Genomic DNA, 16,893 nt, shown 5'->3' on the forward strand with positions numbered 1-16,893 from the left:
GAGTGGAGTGGGGTGGGGAAAGGGAGAGAGAGAGAATCTTAAGCAGGCTCCATGCTGAATGTGGAGCCTGACCTGGGGCTCGATCCTGCAATCCTGGGATCATGACCTGAGTCAAAATGACCTCAGTCAACTGACTGAGCCACCCACCCCTAGAACTTTTTTTAACATATTCTGAGTATTAATCATTTTTCTATGATACGTGTTTTTGTCGTCTTTTCCAGACTCTTCCTTGCCTTTTACCATTGTGGTGCCTTCTCTCACCCGGTTGTTTTTTTTTTTAATGTTTATTTATTTTTGAGAGAGAGAGACAGCACAAAATGGAGAGAAAGGGAGACAGAGGATTGGACCCTTAACCTACTGAGTCACCCAGGTGCCCCGACTCACCGAGAGGTTTTTTTGTGTGTTTTGTTTTGGTTTTTTTTTTCTTTTTTTTTTAATTTTCTTTTTTATTTTTTAAAATTTACATCCAAATCAGTTAGCATATACTGCAACAATGATTTCAGGAGTAGATTCCTTAGTGCCCCTTACCCATTTAGCCCATCCCCCCTCCCACAACCCCTCCAGCAACCCTCAGTTTGTTCTCAATATTTATGAGTCTCTTCTGTTTTGTCCCCCTCCCTGTTTTTATATTATTTCTGTTTCCTTTCCCTTATTTTCATCTGTTTTGTCTCTTAAAGTCCTCCTATGAGTGAAGTCATATGATTTTTGTCTTTCTCTGACCAATTTCACTTAGCATAATACCCTCTAGTCCCACATAGTTGAAAGATTTCATTCTTTTTGATTGCCGAGTAATACTCCATTGTATATATATACCATATCTTCTTTATCTATTCATCCATCATTGGACATTTGGGCTCTTTCCATACTTTTACAGTCTTCTCCTATAATCCATCTGAGCTTTAATTTTAAAATATGATGTATTAGGCCTTTTTTTCCACATGGAGTTTTCCCAGTACTGTTTATTTGTCCATTTCTTCTCTATTAATTATAACGTCACCTCTGAAATATGCTAAGTCCTTATGTTTGCATGAATCTTGTTTCTGTCCTCTGTTTTTTTGTTACATTGATCTATTTACTTATTCCTAAGCCAATGCTATACTATTTTCCTTACTATGTAGCATTATATACCTTTAGATGTTTGGTTATTGCTGGTATATAGAAAAAGTATTAATTTGCATTATTGTATCATCTATCTAGCCAGTTCAATATACTCTTTTTTGTAGTAGGTTTTCAACAATTCTCTGAGTGTATTAGTCAACATAAATCTAATTATTTTAACAAAGCCTCAGTGAATAAAAACAATAGGGATTGTTTCTTGCACATGTCACAGTCCAGTGTGAGGTTATCCTGGGCCTCTGCTGCATGCTGTCATTCAGCTATACAGCTCTATTTCATCTGTTGGCTGTGTCATCTCTTAGGACTCACCATTGCCTGGAAGTCCTCTGCTGAATCCTCTGAAGCCAGCCACTGAGAAAGAAAGGGGGAGATAGAAACACACGCACACACACACAAATGGATGAAGGATCTCTCAGGACGTTTTTAATGGACTGGTCTGGAAGTACCATTTGTGGCATCTGTCACTTCTGATTAGCCAGAATTCAGTCACTCGGTTGCAAGGGAGTCTGGGAGATGTTTCTATGGACTTAAGAGGAAAAGGCAAACTATTTGCTGGATGTAATAATACCTTTCCAGTGTATATGTTCCCCTTTCCCTTTTCTTATTTTAATTCTACTTTATCAACCACAGTTTCCATATTTGTGTTGAACAATTGCTATAATTTTTTTCTTTCTGATATGATGGGACATTTTTAGGGGTTTCAGACTAAATGTGCCTATTTTTTTCCATCCCTAGCACTATGTATTGTATGTACGGATGTATATATTTTAAGCATGAGAGGCTTTTGAATTTTATATATTTTCAGCATCTTTCAAGGCAATTATTTTTTTTCTCTTTTACTATTTTTTCTTCTATAAAAGTTATAGAAGAAAAATTCTATAAGAATTTATAATAGGGGTACTTGGGTGGCTCAGTTGGTTAAGCGTCCAACTCTTGATTTTGGCTGAGGTCATGATCTCATGAGCATGAGATCAAGCCCTGCGTTGGGCTCCATGCTGAGCATGGATCCTGCTTAAGATTCTGTCTCCCCCACTCATGCTCTCTCTCTGTCTCTCTCTCAAAATAAATAAATAAACATTAAAAAAAAGAATTTAAAAAACAAACAAAAAAAGAATTTATAGTAAAGATTTCCTCTTGCTGAACTATTTTTATATTTCTGGATTGCATACTTGCTTCTGTGTATTATTCATTCAATATAGTGCTTGATTCAATTTTTAATATTTAAAGTTTTGCCTGTTATCTATGGGGGAGAATAGTCTGATACAAAGGCAGTGAAATAGATCAGTGGAACAACAGAGAAAGTACAGAAATATACCCATGTACACATGAGAACTTAGTATTTGATAAAGGTAGCTTTTCAAATCAGCAGCATGGAGAGATTTTTTTTAAAGTTAAGGATGGTATTTTTATAATACTGGATTTTGGCAAGTCTTTCTTAAAATGACATCAAGGCAAGACTCTATAATGGAAAACTGGGAGATTTGACTTCATAACGTTTTCAAAAATTTTATCGAAAGCACTATAAATGAAGATGACATGTGACAATAAAAAATGACGTGACAATAAAAAATGGCAATTTGAGGGAAAAAATACTATAAAGCCTTAATGCCATAAATGTATAAATGACTTCTTTAAACCACTTAAAAGAAAATGCTAGTGCAATTAAAATATGTGTGAAGGATATGAATAAAGAATTCACCAAAGATGAAACCACAAAATACATAGTCAGTACATGTATTTTATATCAATATATAAAATCCTCTTTTTTATAATCAGAAATTTGGAAATTATAAAATAATGAGGTACTCTTTCCTTACAGGGGCAAAGATTTTAGAATGATGTTAGGATAGATGAGTTTGATGACATGTACTTTATGTTCTGGTAGTAATGCAAATTGATAAGAATTATTTTGGAGGGCAGTTTGACAATGGATATTAATAGTTAAAATATGTATCTATATAGTGTTATTTAATTCTTCTTTTATAAATCTATAGAAATATAAAATTGTGCAAAACAGACTGCTGTTTATTTGATTTGTAAGTGATTACTTTTTTAAAAAGTTGGTTATGAGGAATCATGAAAAATACACACGTGAGACATTTTATTTTAACTGTATAACATATATATAAATATTCATTAATTTTCTGATACAGTTATAAAGCCTTTATTTGAATATGATCTGTTGGAGTTTAGCACTGTCCTCCTTATATAAGCCACACTCATGATGCACTATCTACAATATCTATTGCTCATTTTTTTTAAGCAAAGCATAACATTTCAAACCAATGTGAATAAAGAATCTTTGTAGAGATTTTAACGTTTTTAATAGGCTTTCACAATTCTTTTCCACATGGAATACAAAAGCAAGTTTTTAAGTGACACACTTTTAGCCTATTTTTCTAAAAACTTTCAACTTAGTTTTCATTAAAAAACAACTTTCTTAGTCTTTCTCAGTCTGAGTTATTTCACTTAGCATAATTCCTTTTAGGTCCATATGTTTTCACTCATATCTGGAATCTAAAAGAAACAAAACAAATGAAACAAACTCAAAGTAGAATCAGAGAACTCAAGTAGAATGGAGAACAAACTGACATTTGCCAGAGGGAAGGAAGTGGAAGGATGGGCAAAATGGGTGAAGGGGAGTGGGAGATACAGGCTTCCAGTTATGGAATGAGCAAGTCATGGGAGGGAATAAAACACACAGCATAGGGAATCCAGTTGGTGATATTATAATAGCATTGTATGGTGACAGATAGTAAGTACACTTGTGGGGAGCATAGCATAAGGTATACAGAATTTGGATCACTGTGTTGTATACCTGAAACTAATGTAACATTGTATTTAAAAATTATTTTTCTCCAAATTTTTATTTAAATTCCAGTTAGTTAACAAACAGTGTAATATTAGGGTCAAGTGTAGAATTTAGTGATTAATCACATACATACAAACCCAGTGCTCATTACAAGTACCCTCCTTAATACCTATCACCTATTTAATCCATCCCTCTGCCCATCTCCCTCCAGTAACCATCAGTTTGTTCTCTGTAGTTAAGAGTCTGTTTCTTAGTTTGCTTCTCTCTTTTTTGCCCCTGCTATATTCATTTGTTTTTGTTTCTTAAATTCCACATGAGTGAAATCATATGGTCTGTGTCTTTCTCTGACTGACTTATTTTGCTTAGCATAACACTCTACAGCTCCATCCACAGCATTGCAAATGACAACATTTCATTCATTTTTTATGGCTGAGTAATAATCCATTGTATATATGTACCACATCTTTATCCATTCATCAGTCAATGGACATTTGGGATGTTTTCATAATTTGGCTATTGTTGGTACCTCTGCTGTAAACATCAGGGTGCATGTATCCCTTCACATCAGTATTTTTGTATCCTTTGTATAAATTCCTAGTAGTGCAGTTGCTGATTTGTAGGGTAGTTCTATTTTTAGCTTTTTGAGAAACCTTCATACTGTTTTCCATAGTGGCTGCAACAGTTTATATTACCACCAATAGTGTAAGAGCATTCCCCTTTCTCCCCATCTTTGTTAATACTTGTTTCCTGAGTTGTTCATTTTAGCCATTCTGACTAGTGTGAGGTGATATTGGAGTTTTGATTTGTATTTCCTTGATGATGAGTGATGATAAGCATCTTTTCATGTGTTAGTTGGCCATCTGTATGTCTTCTTTGGGAAAATGTCTATTTATGTCTTCTGCCCATCTCTTCACTGGATTATTTGATTTCTGGGTGTTGAGTTTGATAAGTTCTTTATATATTTTGGATACTAACCCTTTATTAGATACATCATTTGCAAATATCTTCTCCCATTTTGTAGGTTGCCTTTTAGTTAGTTTTGTTGATTGTTTCCTTCTCTGTGCAGAAGTTTTTTATTTTGATTAAGCCCAATAGTTTATTTTTGCTTTTGTTTTCCTTGCCTCAGGAGACATATCTAGTAAGAAGTGGCTATGGTCGATGTCTAAGAGGTTACTGCCTATATTCTCCTCTAGGATTTTGATGGTTTCAGGTTTCACGTTTAACCAATATTGAATTTATTTTTGTGTATGGTAGAGAAACTAGTCCAGTTTCATTCTTTTGCATGTTGCTGTCCAGTTTCCCCAACACCATTTGTTGAAGAGACTGTCTTTTTCCATTAATATTCTTTCCTGCTTTGTTGAAGATGAATTGACCATATACTTGTGAGTTCATTTCTGGGTTTTCTATTCTGTTTCATTGATCTATGTATCTGTTTTCGTGCCAGTAACCATACTGTCTTGATGATTACAGCTTTATAATATAACTTGAAGTCTGGAATTGTGATGCCTCTAGCTTTGCTTTTCTTTTTCAAGATTACTTTGGCTATTCGGGGTCTTTTGTGGTTCCATACAAATTTTAGGATTGTTTTTTCTAGCTCTGTGAAAAATGCTGTTGGTGTTTTGATATGGATTGCATTAAATGTATAGATTGCTTTGGGTAATAATAGACATTTTAACAACATTTGTTATTCTTCTGTGGCTCCTGTAATATGAATGTTACTACTTTTGATAGAGTCACTGAGTTTTTGAAGTCTATTCTTTGATCCATAATTCTTTCTTTTGTTCAGCTTCATTATTTTCCATTATTCTATCTTTAATATCACTTATTTGTTCCTCTGCTTTTTCCATCCTTGTGGTCATTACATCCATTCTGTTTGAATCTCAGTTATTGTATTTTTCATTTCCCACTGATTGTTTTTTAATTCTTTTATCTCTGTGGTAAGGGCCTCCCTGAAGTCTTCCATTTTTTTTCTCAAGCCCAGTAAGTATTCTTATGATTGTTTCTTTAAATTTTCCATCAGGCATATTACTTATGTCTGTTTCCATTAGATCTCTGGCTCTGACCTTGTTCTTTCTTTTGGGATGAATTCCTACACCTTGACATTCTGTCTCTGACTTCTTCTGTATGTTAGAAAAGCCTGTTATGTTTCCTGCGCCTGAGAGTAATGGCTTTATGAAGAAGAGCTCATATAGTGTCCAGGGCATGGCGCTTCAAGGAATGTCTCTGGTGTGTACTATGTGCCCTCTCTTGTTATGTTTTTTGGCTGCTCTTTCAGGCCAGTCATCTGCAGAGGCTCTCCTTGCCTGCAGTGGGCAGTGTTTGGTCCTTGGCCAGAATGTAGTGAGTTTTAACTAGATGTGGTTATGTACCTGAAACTATGTAACATCATGTGTCAGCTATACTCAAAAACATTTTTTTTAAATCTCTTTCAACACTCATTAAAATTTTTTTTGAAAAATGTTTATTTAGTCAATAAACTTCATATAAAAAAAAAAGAAAAATGTTTATTTATTGCAACTACATAGATGGAACTAGAGGGTATTATGCTAAGCAAAATTAGAGAAAGACAAATATCATATGACTTCACTCATATGAGGACTTTAAGACATAGAACAGATGAACAAAAGGGAAGGGAAGCAAAAATAATATAAAAACAGGGATGGAGACAAAACATAAGAGATTCCTAAATATGGAGAACAAACAGAGGGTTGCTGGAGGGATTATGGGAGGGGGGATGGGTTAAATAGGTAAGGGGCATTAAGGAATCTACTCCTGAAATCATTGTTGCACTATATGCTAACTAATCTGGATGTAAATTTAAAAAATAAAGTAACAATAAGAAGATGTTTATTTTTGAGACAGAGAGACAGAGCATGAGCAGGGAAGGGGCAGAGACAGGGGAAGACACAGAATCCTTAGCAGGCTCCAGGCTTGGAGCTGTCAGCACAGAGCCCAATGCAGGGCTCAAACTCACAAACCGTGAGATCATGACCTTAGCTGAAGTTGGACACCCAACCAACTGAGCCACCCATCCACCCCAACAGTATTTTAAGTTTTTTAAAATATATATTTTTTTATTTGAGTAAACTCCATCATCCTGAACACACTTAGTTGAAGGGAATCTTATGGAAAAAACACATGGAAGGATTCCATATCTATCTGAATATGTATGAGAGGTGCAGCTAAGGACCAGCTAACATTTTCCCTTTTTTTTTTTAAGTAATCTCTACACCCCATGTGGGGTTTGAACTTACAATCCCAAGATGAAGAGTCACATGCTCTACTGACTGAGCCAACCAGGCACCCTTTTCCTTTTTTCTTTTATTAAAAAAATTTTTTTAATGTTTAGTTTTGAGAGAGAGAGAGACAGAGACAGAATGTGAGTGGGGGAGTGGCAGAGGGAGAAGGAGACACAGAAGCTGAAGTAGGTTCCAGGCTTAGAGCTGTCAGTACAGAGTCTGATGCAGGGCTCAAACCCAAGGACCGTAAGATCATGACCTGAGCTGAAATTGGATGCTTAACTGATTGAGCCACCCAGGCGCCCCTCCTTTTTTCTTTTAAATAGAAATAATATTTATTAGAAAATATTCAAGCAATTAACAAATGTATAAAGTAGAAAGTATACTCTCTCAAGATATCATCCAAAGACCACTGCTATTCATGGTTGGATCTGTATTTTTCTACAATGTCTCTTGCACAGATACACACACACACACACACACACACACACACACACACACACAATTTTTATATGCATCTATTTTCAACTTGCTTAAAAAAAAAACTTTTTTAACTTAAAACATTGTATTGATGAGGATGTGGAGAAAAAGCAACCCTAGTGTACTGCCAGTGGGAATGTAAACTGGTACAGCCACTGTGGAAAACAGTATACAAGCCCCCCCACCCCAAATTAAAAGTAGAAATACCATATGTTACAATAATTCCACCAGTGAGTATTTACCTGAAGAAAATGAAAACACTAATTCAAAAAGATATATGCACCCATATATTTATTGCAGCATCATTTGTAATAGTCAAGATATAGAAGTAACCTAAGTGTCCATCAATAGACAAATGGAGAAGTAAGATACGGTGTATATATGCACAATGGAATATTACGAAACCATAAAAAGACACAATCTTGCCATTTGTGACAACACTGATGGACCTCTACGGGGCATTATGCTAAGTGAAATAAGACTGAGAAAGACAAATACCATATGATTTTACTCAGAAGTGGAATCTAAAGAAACTAAAACAAAAAGCAGAATCAGACCTATAAATATGGAGAACAAACTTATGGTTGTGAGAGAGAAGTGGGGAAGGGGATGAACTACAGAGCTCTTTGCTCTGATATCTACATCCCATAAGCTTGCATGCTTCAGGTGTTTCTCTTGACATTTCCCTATAATATTAGAGAATTTTACAAGTCACCCTGGTTGAGTCCTTTCCTAGGGATTTTAATGAAATGAAGGTATAAAATGCAATGCTTAGGTCATATTATTGGTCCAGAAACTTTTTTTCTTCAGAATTTTTTTTATATTATTGCTCATTTTTTGCCATGAATCCTTTAAAATAATTTCATAAGTTCAGAAATAAAATCCTTGATTTTATAAAAATAAAATTCTGATTGAAACTGACCTGATACAAATTAAGTTGGGGTAAACAAGCATGTGTATCCATTTTTTTCTTTTGGTACAGTTATATCTTACATTTTTATTTACTTAAATCTTCTTTGAAAAGATCTTTAAAATAATTTCATACCATTTTATGGGACCTTTTTGGTGTTTCTATATACCATATTCCCTTCTCTCTTCCAGTCACTTCTGTACCAATTGTAATCTCATTTCCTTTACTTCAAATTCTCTTGCATTGTCTTACCACTTGCAGTCTGGCTTCTACCCCTCTAATTTTGATAAATCCAGGTATCTTTATTTTTCTACTTGTCAGCATACTGAGATGTATAAGATAGTTCTGCTATCCTTTTTCTCTGTCCAAAGTTCTGTTCTGTTTCTCTCTCCCTTTAACCTACTCCTGTCCCTATTTTTCTGTCTTTTCCTCATTCAAACATAAGATCTTTGTCATGTTACTTTGGATCTCTATCCAGTGCTGTCTAGTAGAACATTCTGTGAGGATGGTTATGATCTGTGTTTGTGCTTTCCAGTATTGTAGCCACTAGCCATATTTGGCTGTTGAGCACTTGAAATATGACAAGGCATTACTGAAAAACTGAATTAAATTTTTTTTATTTTAATGAATTTAAATATGTGTTGAATTGCCATATGTGATTAGTGGCTACCATACTGGACAGCATAGCTCCATACAGGTTTTGTTTTTGCTTTTTGGTTTTATTTTTGGAGAGAGACAGAGCACAAGTAGGAGAGAGGGACAGAGAGAGAGAATCCCAGGTAGGCTCCATGCTCAGTGTGGAGCCTGATGCGGAGCTCAATCTTATTACCCTGGGATCATGACCTGAGCTGAAATCAAGAGTCAGATGCTCAACTGACTGAGCCACCTAGGTTCCCCTCTATATGGCTTTTTAAAGGTGAAGATCCAATCTCTAAGTCTATGGGTCATTGGTCAGGCTATTCATTGGAACATGAATTCTGGGCTTTAGCAGTAAACTTTCTCCTTCTTCAGACTTCTCCTTAGGTCCTGTCCTTTTTTCCCCAGATTTCCTACTAGAATCTTCTGGGTTTCATGCCAGGAGATTACTTACTTCATCAGGATATCTACCAGTTTGTCTACTGCTCATCAGTTCAGCATGTGGGAGACTCTACAGTCTAGTAAGAAAGAACTTTTCCTCTTCCAACAATAAATAACTATGCTTAATACTTTTTGTGCAGTTCTGATTGGATTCCAAAGTTGATCATTCTTTGATTTTTAATTTCATTCATTTATAGATTATAATTAGTTGGAAATCACACATCTCTAATTGCCTGGATATATTTTAACCCCAAAGGGTTTACTTCTCCCATTCTGTGTCTTGCCACTTGACCATCAGTCTATTTCATAATCCCTTTTCAGACATAATGGTGTACGTATAAGAATAACTGAATGAATACATATTAATTTGTTTCATTGTGTGATAAGTGTCACTGAATACCTATAATGAACCAGATACTCCTAGATATTTTCTAAATTTATTATCCTTTATTCTTATACCATACTAGTAAGGTCACCTCATTTTGCCTGCTGTGAAACTGAGGCTTAAGAGGTGGGTTAATCAATTTGTTAAAGGTAGAATAACTAGCTATCTAGATGCAGAAGTAGGATTAAACTCGCCTATGACCCCAAACCCTATGTTGTTTCCATTGTGACACATGGATGCCCATTTGGCTCTCTCCCAATTTACCTGAATCCATAACTTCCCTTTTCCCCTCAATCACTGATATGAGTGAGTTGTCTTCTCTCTTTTGCTGAATGTCACCATAATATCTTAATACCACTGATTTCTAAGTATTTCTCTACTCCAAGCATAATGAATATGTCTTCCTTCGTACTTGCTTCTTGCTGTATACTTTCCCTAGGCTATACTCTATACTTTCCCCTGGAGTGCCCTATATGGAGTTCCTTCCCCTATAGTATTCATTTGCCTAAGTACAGAATATCTTTTTTTTTTTCCACAAAAAAGTTTGGAGCTCTAGGCATCTGGTTGGAGCTCTAGGCATCTGATGTTAGAAAATGTTTGTAGTCTTCTCCCATCAGTCTTCTTTTACTCAGCATTACAGTAGGTATTGTATAAAGCTTCTGGAATAGAGAAAAGGTTTATTCTTGGTAAGAGGAAATGTAGTGACCCTAGGTGATGAGTATAGGAACGGAGGTTCTAGGAGAGTTGGTGAGGGAACAGAATGAGTTTCTGCCAAAAAAAAAAGGAAGAAAGAAGAAAGAAAGAAAGAAAGAAAGAAAAAGAAAGAAAGAAAAAGAAAAGAACAACAGTGTGGACCTAACAGAGGATAAGTGAACAAATTCCTCTCAGGCCTTGGTTGAGATAGAGCCCCAAGTATGAGAAAATCTGTGGCTGTGCATAGGAGGGATAGGTAGGGATGGGGCTTTCCTTGAGTGGAGGCTGTATTGGAAAGAAGAAAGATACAGATGCATAATGTGTTCTTTGCTTTTTAATTTGTGCTGACCTGGCCTGGAAGCAGCTTTTCTTTCAATAGATGGGATGCTGTTATGGAAAAGACTATATCTAATTAACTAAAAAAAAAAAAATGCTAACATGTACAGTTCTAAAATAATCCCTGTGAATATCAAAACATGAAAGTGACTGTTAATAAAATAATCACTGCATTTTGGAAGCTTGATCATAGCCTTGAAAATAAAGCTCAGATTCTCCAGGAATTATTCCTTAACTAAACTAGTGAGTTTTGATCTCTCTTTTCTGACACTTATACTACTAATAATCTGTATCATATTAGCTAGTCCTTCATTATGTGTCATGTTGAATTTTTGTATGCACAAGTTTCACCTCCTTAGAGTTTAAAAAAGGGAGAAGGACCTGTGTGTGTCTCAGACAATTTTTCCTCTACTGGATGCTGGGCACATAGTAGTAGATTCTGTACAGTTGAATATATTGGCTGATTATTGTGTGTGACATGAAAAGGACTTTCTCAGGGAGCCTGGGTGACTCAGTTGATTGAACATCCAACTTCAGCTCAGGCCATGATCTCATGGTTCATAAGTTCGAGCCCTGCGTCGGGCTCTGTGTTGGCAGCTCAGAGTCTGGAGCCTGCTTCGGATTCTGTGTGTCCCTCTCTCTCTCTGCCTCTCCCCTGCTCATGCTCTGTCTCTCTCTCTCAAAAATGGATAAACTTTAAAAAAAAAAAAGAAAAGGATTTTTTTCATTTTCCTTTTTTTAATGTTTATTTATTTTTGATAGAGAGAGAGAGACAGACAGAGCACAGCAGGGGAGGGGCAGAGAGAGAGGGAGACACAGAATATGAAGCAGGCTCCAGGCTCTGAGCTGTCAGCACAGAGCCCTGACACGGGGTTTGAACTCAAGAACTGCGAGATCATGACCTGAGCCGAAGTCAGACGCTAAGTCACCCAGGCACCCCTCCTTTTTTTTTTAAGATTTTATTTTTAAGTAATCTCCACACCCAACATAGGGCTCAGACATACAACACCGAGATCAAGAGTTGCATGCTCCATGCTCCACCAACTTAGCCAGCCAGGCTCCCCTCATTTTCCTTTTTTTGTTGAGGTCATCTTTTAAAAACAGTTTTCTTTCCATCTTGTCTCAACCAACATCCTCTCCTGAAAATATCAAGTGTCTGTTCTGTAGGTAGCATTTTTCTCTCAATGATGAGAAAAGCTGACCTCCAGATTTATTCTAGACACCTAAAAAAAAAAAAAAACCCAAAACCATGATAATTTTTTTCTGGTCCTTGATAAAATCTTAGAAGTTGTTGAGCTTTTTGTTAGCATTCATTCATTCAACAAAATGCTACCATTGTCCTAGGCACTAAATGCAGCAGTAAGAAGAAAAAGAAGTAAACATTAGTCACTGACTCATGGAGCTTTTAGTCTTATGAATAGGACTAGATAGTGAATAGGACTTGAGACTTCAAGGCAGGGAAACTGATTATGATCTAATCAGTTGTTTTCAATTTCTTATTTTCTCAGCCTTTACCTTTGTCTGCATCTAAGTACCCTACATTTTATCTGTATATAAATGTGCTTTGTACCCTACGTTTCTTCTATCACCTCGTCACCATCACCAACACATATATCTTCCTTTATCAGCTCTCTTCGTTCTTCTTTCTTTGTGTTTTGTTCATATTGCATGGCCATATTTGAAAGGTGTCAAAACCATGTACTTTCTCCCCTCCATCCCCCCCAAATAAATTCTTATTTCTTCTATAACAGTTTTCTCCTTGCAAAGGAAAAAAAAGGACACATTTGCTTTCTTGATATTTTTCAGACTGGGAGTCTTGGTATGAAATCAAGGAATTACCTCCAAAATGGTACATTGATGAAGAGGAAATATCCCAGGGCATGGTAATGGAAAGACTTACAAGTTATAACCTTGAATATTCCAGTTTCAGAGAAGCCTGGAAATACAAGGGTGAATTTGAGCGGCATCAACAAAATCAGGAGAGGCATTTCCGGCAAGTGACAACTCTTAGGGAAATCCCTGCTGTGAAAAGAGACAATAAATATAACAATTCTGAGAGAAGTGTTCTCTTGAAGTCAGTACTTTCGACACAAGAGAGAGTTCCCACAATAGAGCAAATGCATAAATTTGATATTTATGATAAAATGTTTCCCCCAAATTCCATCCTAATTGAACATAAAAGATTACCTGCTGAGAAAGAATCTTTGATAGATAATGAATGTGAAGAATTCAACCAGAATACATACCTTAGTAAAGATATAGGAAGTCCTCCTGGGGAGAAACCTTATGAAAGTAATGATTTTTCAAATCTCTTAAGTTTCCATTCATTACTTACTCAACATCAGACGACTCATTTTGGAAAATTACCACATGGATTCAATGAATGTGATGATGCCTTTAGCTGTTACTCATTCTTTACTCAACCTCAGAGAATTCACAGTGGAGAGAAACCATATGCATGCAATGACTGTGGAAAAGCCTTTAGCCATGACTTCTTTCTCAGTGAACATCAAAGAAGTCATATTGGAGAGAAACCTTATGAGTGTAAGGAATGTAACAAAGCTTTCAGACAGAGTGCACACCTTGCTCAACATCAGAGAATCCACACCGGAGAGAAACCCTTTGCATGCAATGAATGTGGGAAGGCCTTTAGCCGTTATGCCTTCCTTGTTGAACATCAGAGAATTCACACAGGGGAGAAACCATATGAATGTAAGGAATGTAACAAAGCCTTCAGACAGAGCGCACACCTCAATCAACATCAGAGAATTCACACTGGAGAGAAACCCTATGAATGTAATCAATGTGGAAAAGCCTTCAGCAGACGCATTGCCCTTACTCTGCATCAAAGGATTCATACAGGAGAGAAACCCTTTAAATGTAATGAATGTGGGAAGACTTTTGGCTATCGCTCACACCTTAATCAACATCAGAGAATTCATACAGGTGAAAAGCCCTATGAATGCATCAAATGTGGGAAGTTTTTTAGGACTGACTCACAACTTAATCGACATCATAGAATACATACTGGAGAGAGACCTTTTGAATGCAGTAAATGTGGGAAAGCCTTCAGTGATGCTTTAGTTCTAATTCATCATAAGAGAAGTCATGCAGGAGAGAAACCCTATGAATGTAACAAATGTGGGAAGGCCTTCAGTTGTGGCTCATACCTTAATCAACATCAGAGAATTCATACTGGAGAGAAACCCTATGAATGTAATGAATGTGGGAAGGCTTTCCATCAGATCTTGTCCCTTAGGCTACACCAGAGAATTCATGCTGGAGACAAACCCTATAACTGCAGTGAATGTGGGACTAATTTTAGCTGTGCCTCAGCCCTTAGACGACATCAGAAAATTCATAATAAAGAAACTCTCTGATTATAACAAGTATAAGGAAGAAAACAGTCACCACTCAGTCCTTATTAAATAAATATCAGTCAATTAATTCTTTGGTTAATGATTCTATGAATGTAGTAAATATGGAAAAAGCCTTCAGTTTATGAGCATCCCTTATTTGAAATAGCCTGAATAGTAGACATCTGTTACTTTTGGATCTGTTCTATGCCGCGTTTGAAATTTACCTCACCCTCATTGCGTATCATTCTGATGAAACTATTAATCAGGGAAAGCAGTGGATTGGTCATGGGCTGGCCACAAGCTAGTTAATAAGGGATTGGCAGATGGCCTTGTCTGGACCACTAGAACCCTATAACAGGGTATTGTTATGGATAGTCAGAGAAGATAATGTTTTTCCTGGAATTGCAAGCTGCAAGGACTTTTTTTCAAGGTTAAAAACTCACCAGTAGCCTTTTTGCCACTACATGAGGAAAGCCTTCCCAGGATCAGTCCAACACAGAGAGACAGAAATCTGATGACATTGTTTTATCTTCTCAATTCAATCATGCCTGAAGTCTATACCATCTTTTACTTTTTCATTTTTGTGATACAATAAATTTCCTTTTTTTGCTTAAGTTAATTTGAATTGGATTTTTGCCTCTTGGAATTATAGTACTGATTCATGCACCCTGTATTTGCTACATGTGAGAAAGCCTTAATATTTTATATGGTGTAATTATCCTGAGAAACCTTTTGCTGAAACAAGTTTATGGAAGTTCAATATACAGCCTTCACAAAGCTGAGAGAATTTTTACATTTTATTTGTTGATAAAAGTTAGTATTTATTAGACTGCTTCATAATAAGGATAATTTTTTTAAAAATTCACTTAGTAAAACTCCTTAACAGGCTTTCCCATAAGGAATTAAAATCATCTGTGGTAATGACTCACCATAGGCCTTTAAAGAAAGAATGACAAGCTGAGAGAAAAGTTCATGAATGGCTCTTCATCTTAAAGGAATTATTTGATTTTCTGTTTACAGTATGGATTTAAATATACTGTGTAATAGAATATAATAGAATTGTAAATGAGGTCTTCTTTTGTGGGTAGATCATAATTTTGGTTTAAGAAATTTTTATCTTGTTTGGAACTAGAGATTCAGACAGACATTACTGGCAGAAAGGATGCGACATTTTCAACTCATGGCGAAGGTAAAACAGTTGGAGCGTAAAATTTTGAGGGCATAAATTATTACCATTCTTCAGAGTAATAAGGAATATGAGGGTATAGGGCAGTATATTCCTATTTTATTTGAGTGGACGTAGGGAAGTAAACTTTGATGATATGGTAATGGGGCCACCTTGAACAGTTAGAACCATTAGAATTTTGGACATTGTCTGGACAGCATCTATGAAAACAACAGAACAAAGGACTTATGAAAGAATAAAGGATTTATGTATGTGCATGGAGTGAAACAATGACTACTACTCTTAAAAGTTCTTTATTAGTCAACTCATTCTTATATCTAATACAAATCTGAAAATTTCCCAAATATTAAGACAAATGGCCTTGAAACAACTTAAACCATAGATTTAGTATGACTTAATACTTCAAACCTTGAACAGAAAAAAATGATTATAAAACGCTGCCAAACATACCACATCTAACCTAAAATGTCAATATCATATGCTAAAAATCCATGTCACTTCTTTATTCTTTCTTATATTTCCTAGGTGTATAGAAATACTTATTTTAATACTTTCTAAGAGTTGAGTAATAACTTATTTTGGAACACTCCCCAAGGTTACAGTAAACTTAACAGGCCTAAAAGAAAAAGAATAATGGCTCAGACCAAAGAAGAGTTTGAGTTATTCACTAATTGATTCTAAGTATGGCACCTGATTTCTTCCTCTGATTGATTGTTTTTTCAATTAAACTTCACTTGTAATGTTGTAAAATCTTTTACACCCATGCCTTTAGCATAGGTGTTTGTACTTATATCTGGTGTTTTACCTCACAGTGAGGTATTAAATTTTATTTATCTGCAACTATACAACCCACTGTCTTATTGTGATATAGTGACTTAATCTTTTAGCATTATTAAAAACTTATGCATTATTGGGATGCCTGGGTGGCTCAGTTAAGTGTCTGACTTCGGCCTGGGTCATGATCTCATGGTTTATGGGTTCAAGCCCTGTGTCGGGCTCTGTGCTGACAGCTTGGAGCCTGGAGCCTGCTTCAGATTCTGTGTCTCCCTCTCTCTCTGCCCCTCCCTTCCTCATGCTCTGTCTCTCTCTGTCTCTCAAAAATAAATAAACGTTGAAAAAAATAAAAAAAAATATGCATTATTAGTATCTTAGAGTTATTAGGATCATCTAGAGATTTCTTGTCCAAAGAGATGTGGTTTGAGTTTGTTCAGTTAATTCTCTTTAGAACATGGACTAATTGATTTAAACACAATGGCAAAACCCTTTCCACTTGGTTATTCGATATGATCAATGGTGATGG

General features: G+C 35.9%; 2 protein-coding genes across 4 annotated transcripts in view; one reads left to right on the forward strand and one right to left on the reverse strand.

Moving 5' to 3' along the window:
* The window catches only part of ZNF527 (zinc finger protein 527), a 31,069-nt gene extending 16,043 nt beyond the window's left edge, over positions 1–15,026 (forward strand). For 2 of the 3 annotated variants that reach the window (XM_047078145.1, XM_047078146.1), the window contains one exon: positions 12,855–15,026. In XM_047078145.1, the coding sequence (XP_046934101.1) occupies positions 12,855–14,428 (1,574 nt within the window). In that variant the 3' untranslated portion in view covers positions 14,429–15,026. Of the gene's footprint in view, positions 1–9,606; positions 9,715–12,854 lie in introns of those variants that run through there. The other variant, XM_047078149.1, reaches the window with a different exon arrangement.
* LOC124511172 (zinc finger protein 585A) overlaps positions 1–16,893 on the reverse strand; it is a 333,171-nt gene that overhangs the window by 222,148 nt on the left and 94,130 nt on the right. The gene's annotated exons all lie outside the window — the stretch shown is intronic.

The sequence above is a fragment of the Lynx rufus genome, unplaced genomic scaffold (assembly GCF_022079265.1).
Source record: "Lynx rufus isolate CCGP_SWC_20201006 ecotype Redwood Valley unplaced genomic scaffold, mLynRuf1.p SCAF_16, whole genome shotgun sequence".
Classification (NCBI taxonomy): Eukaryota; Metazoa; Chordata; class Mammalia; order Carnivora; family Felidae; genus Lynx; species Lynx rufus.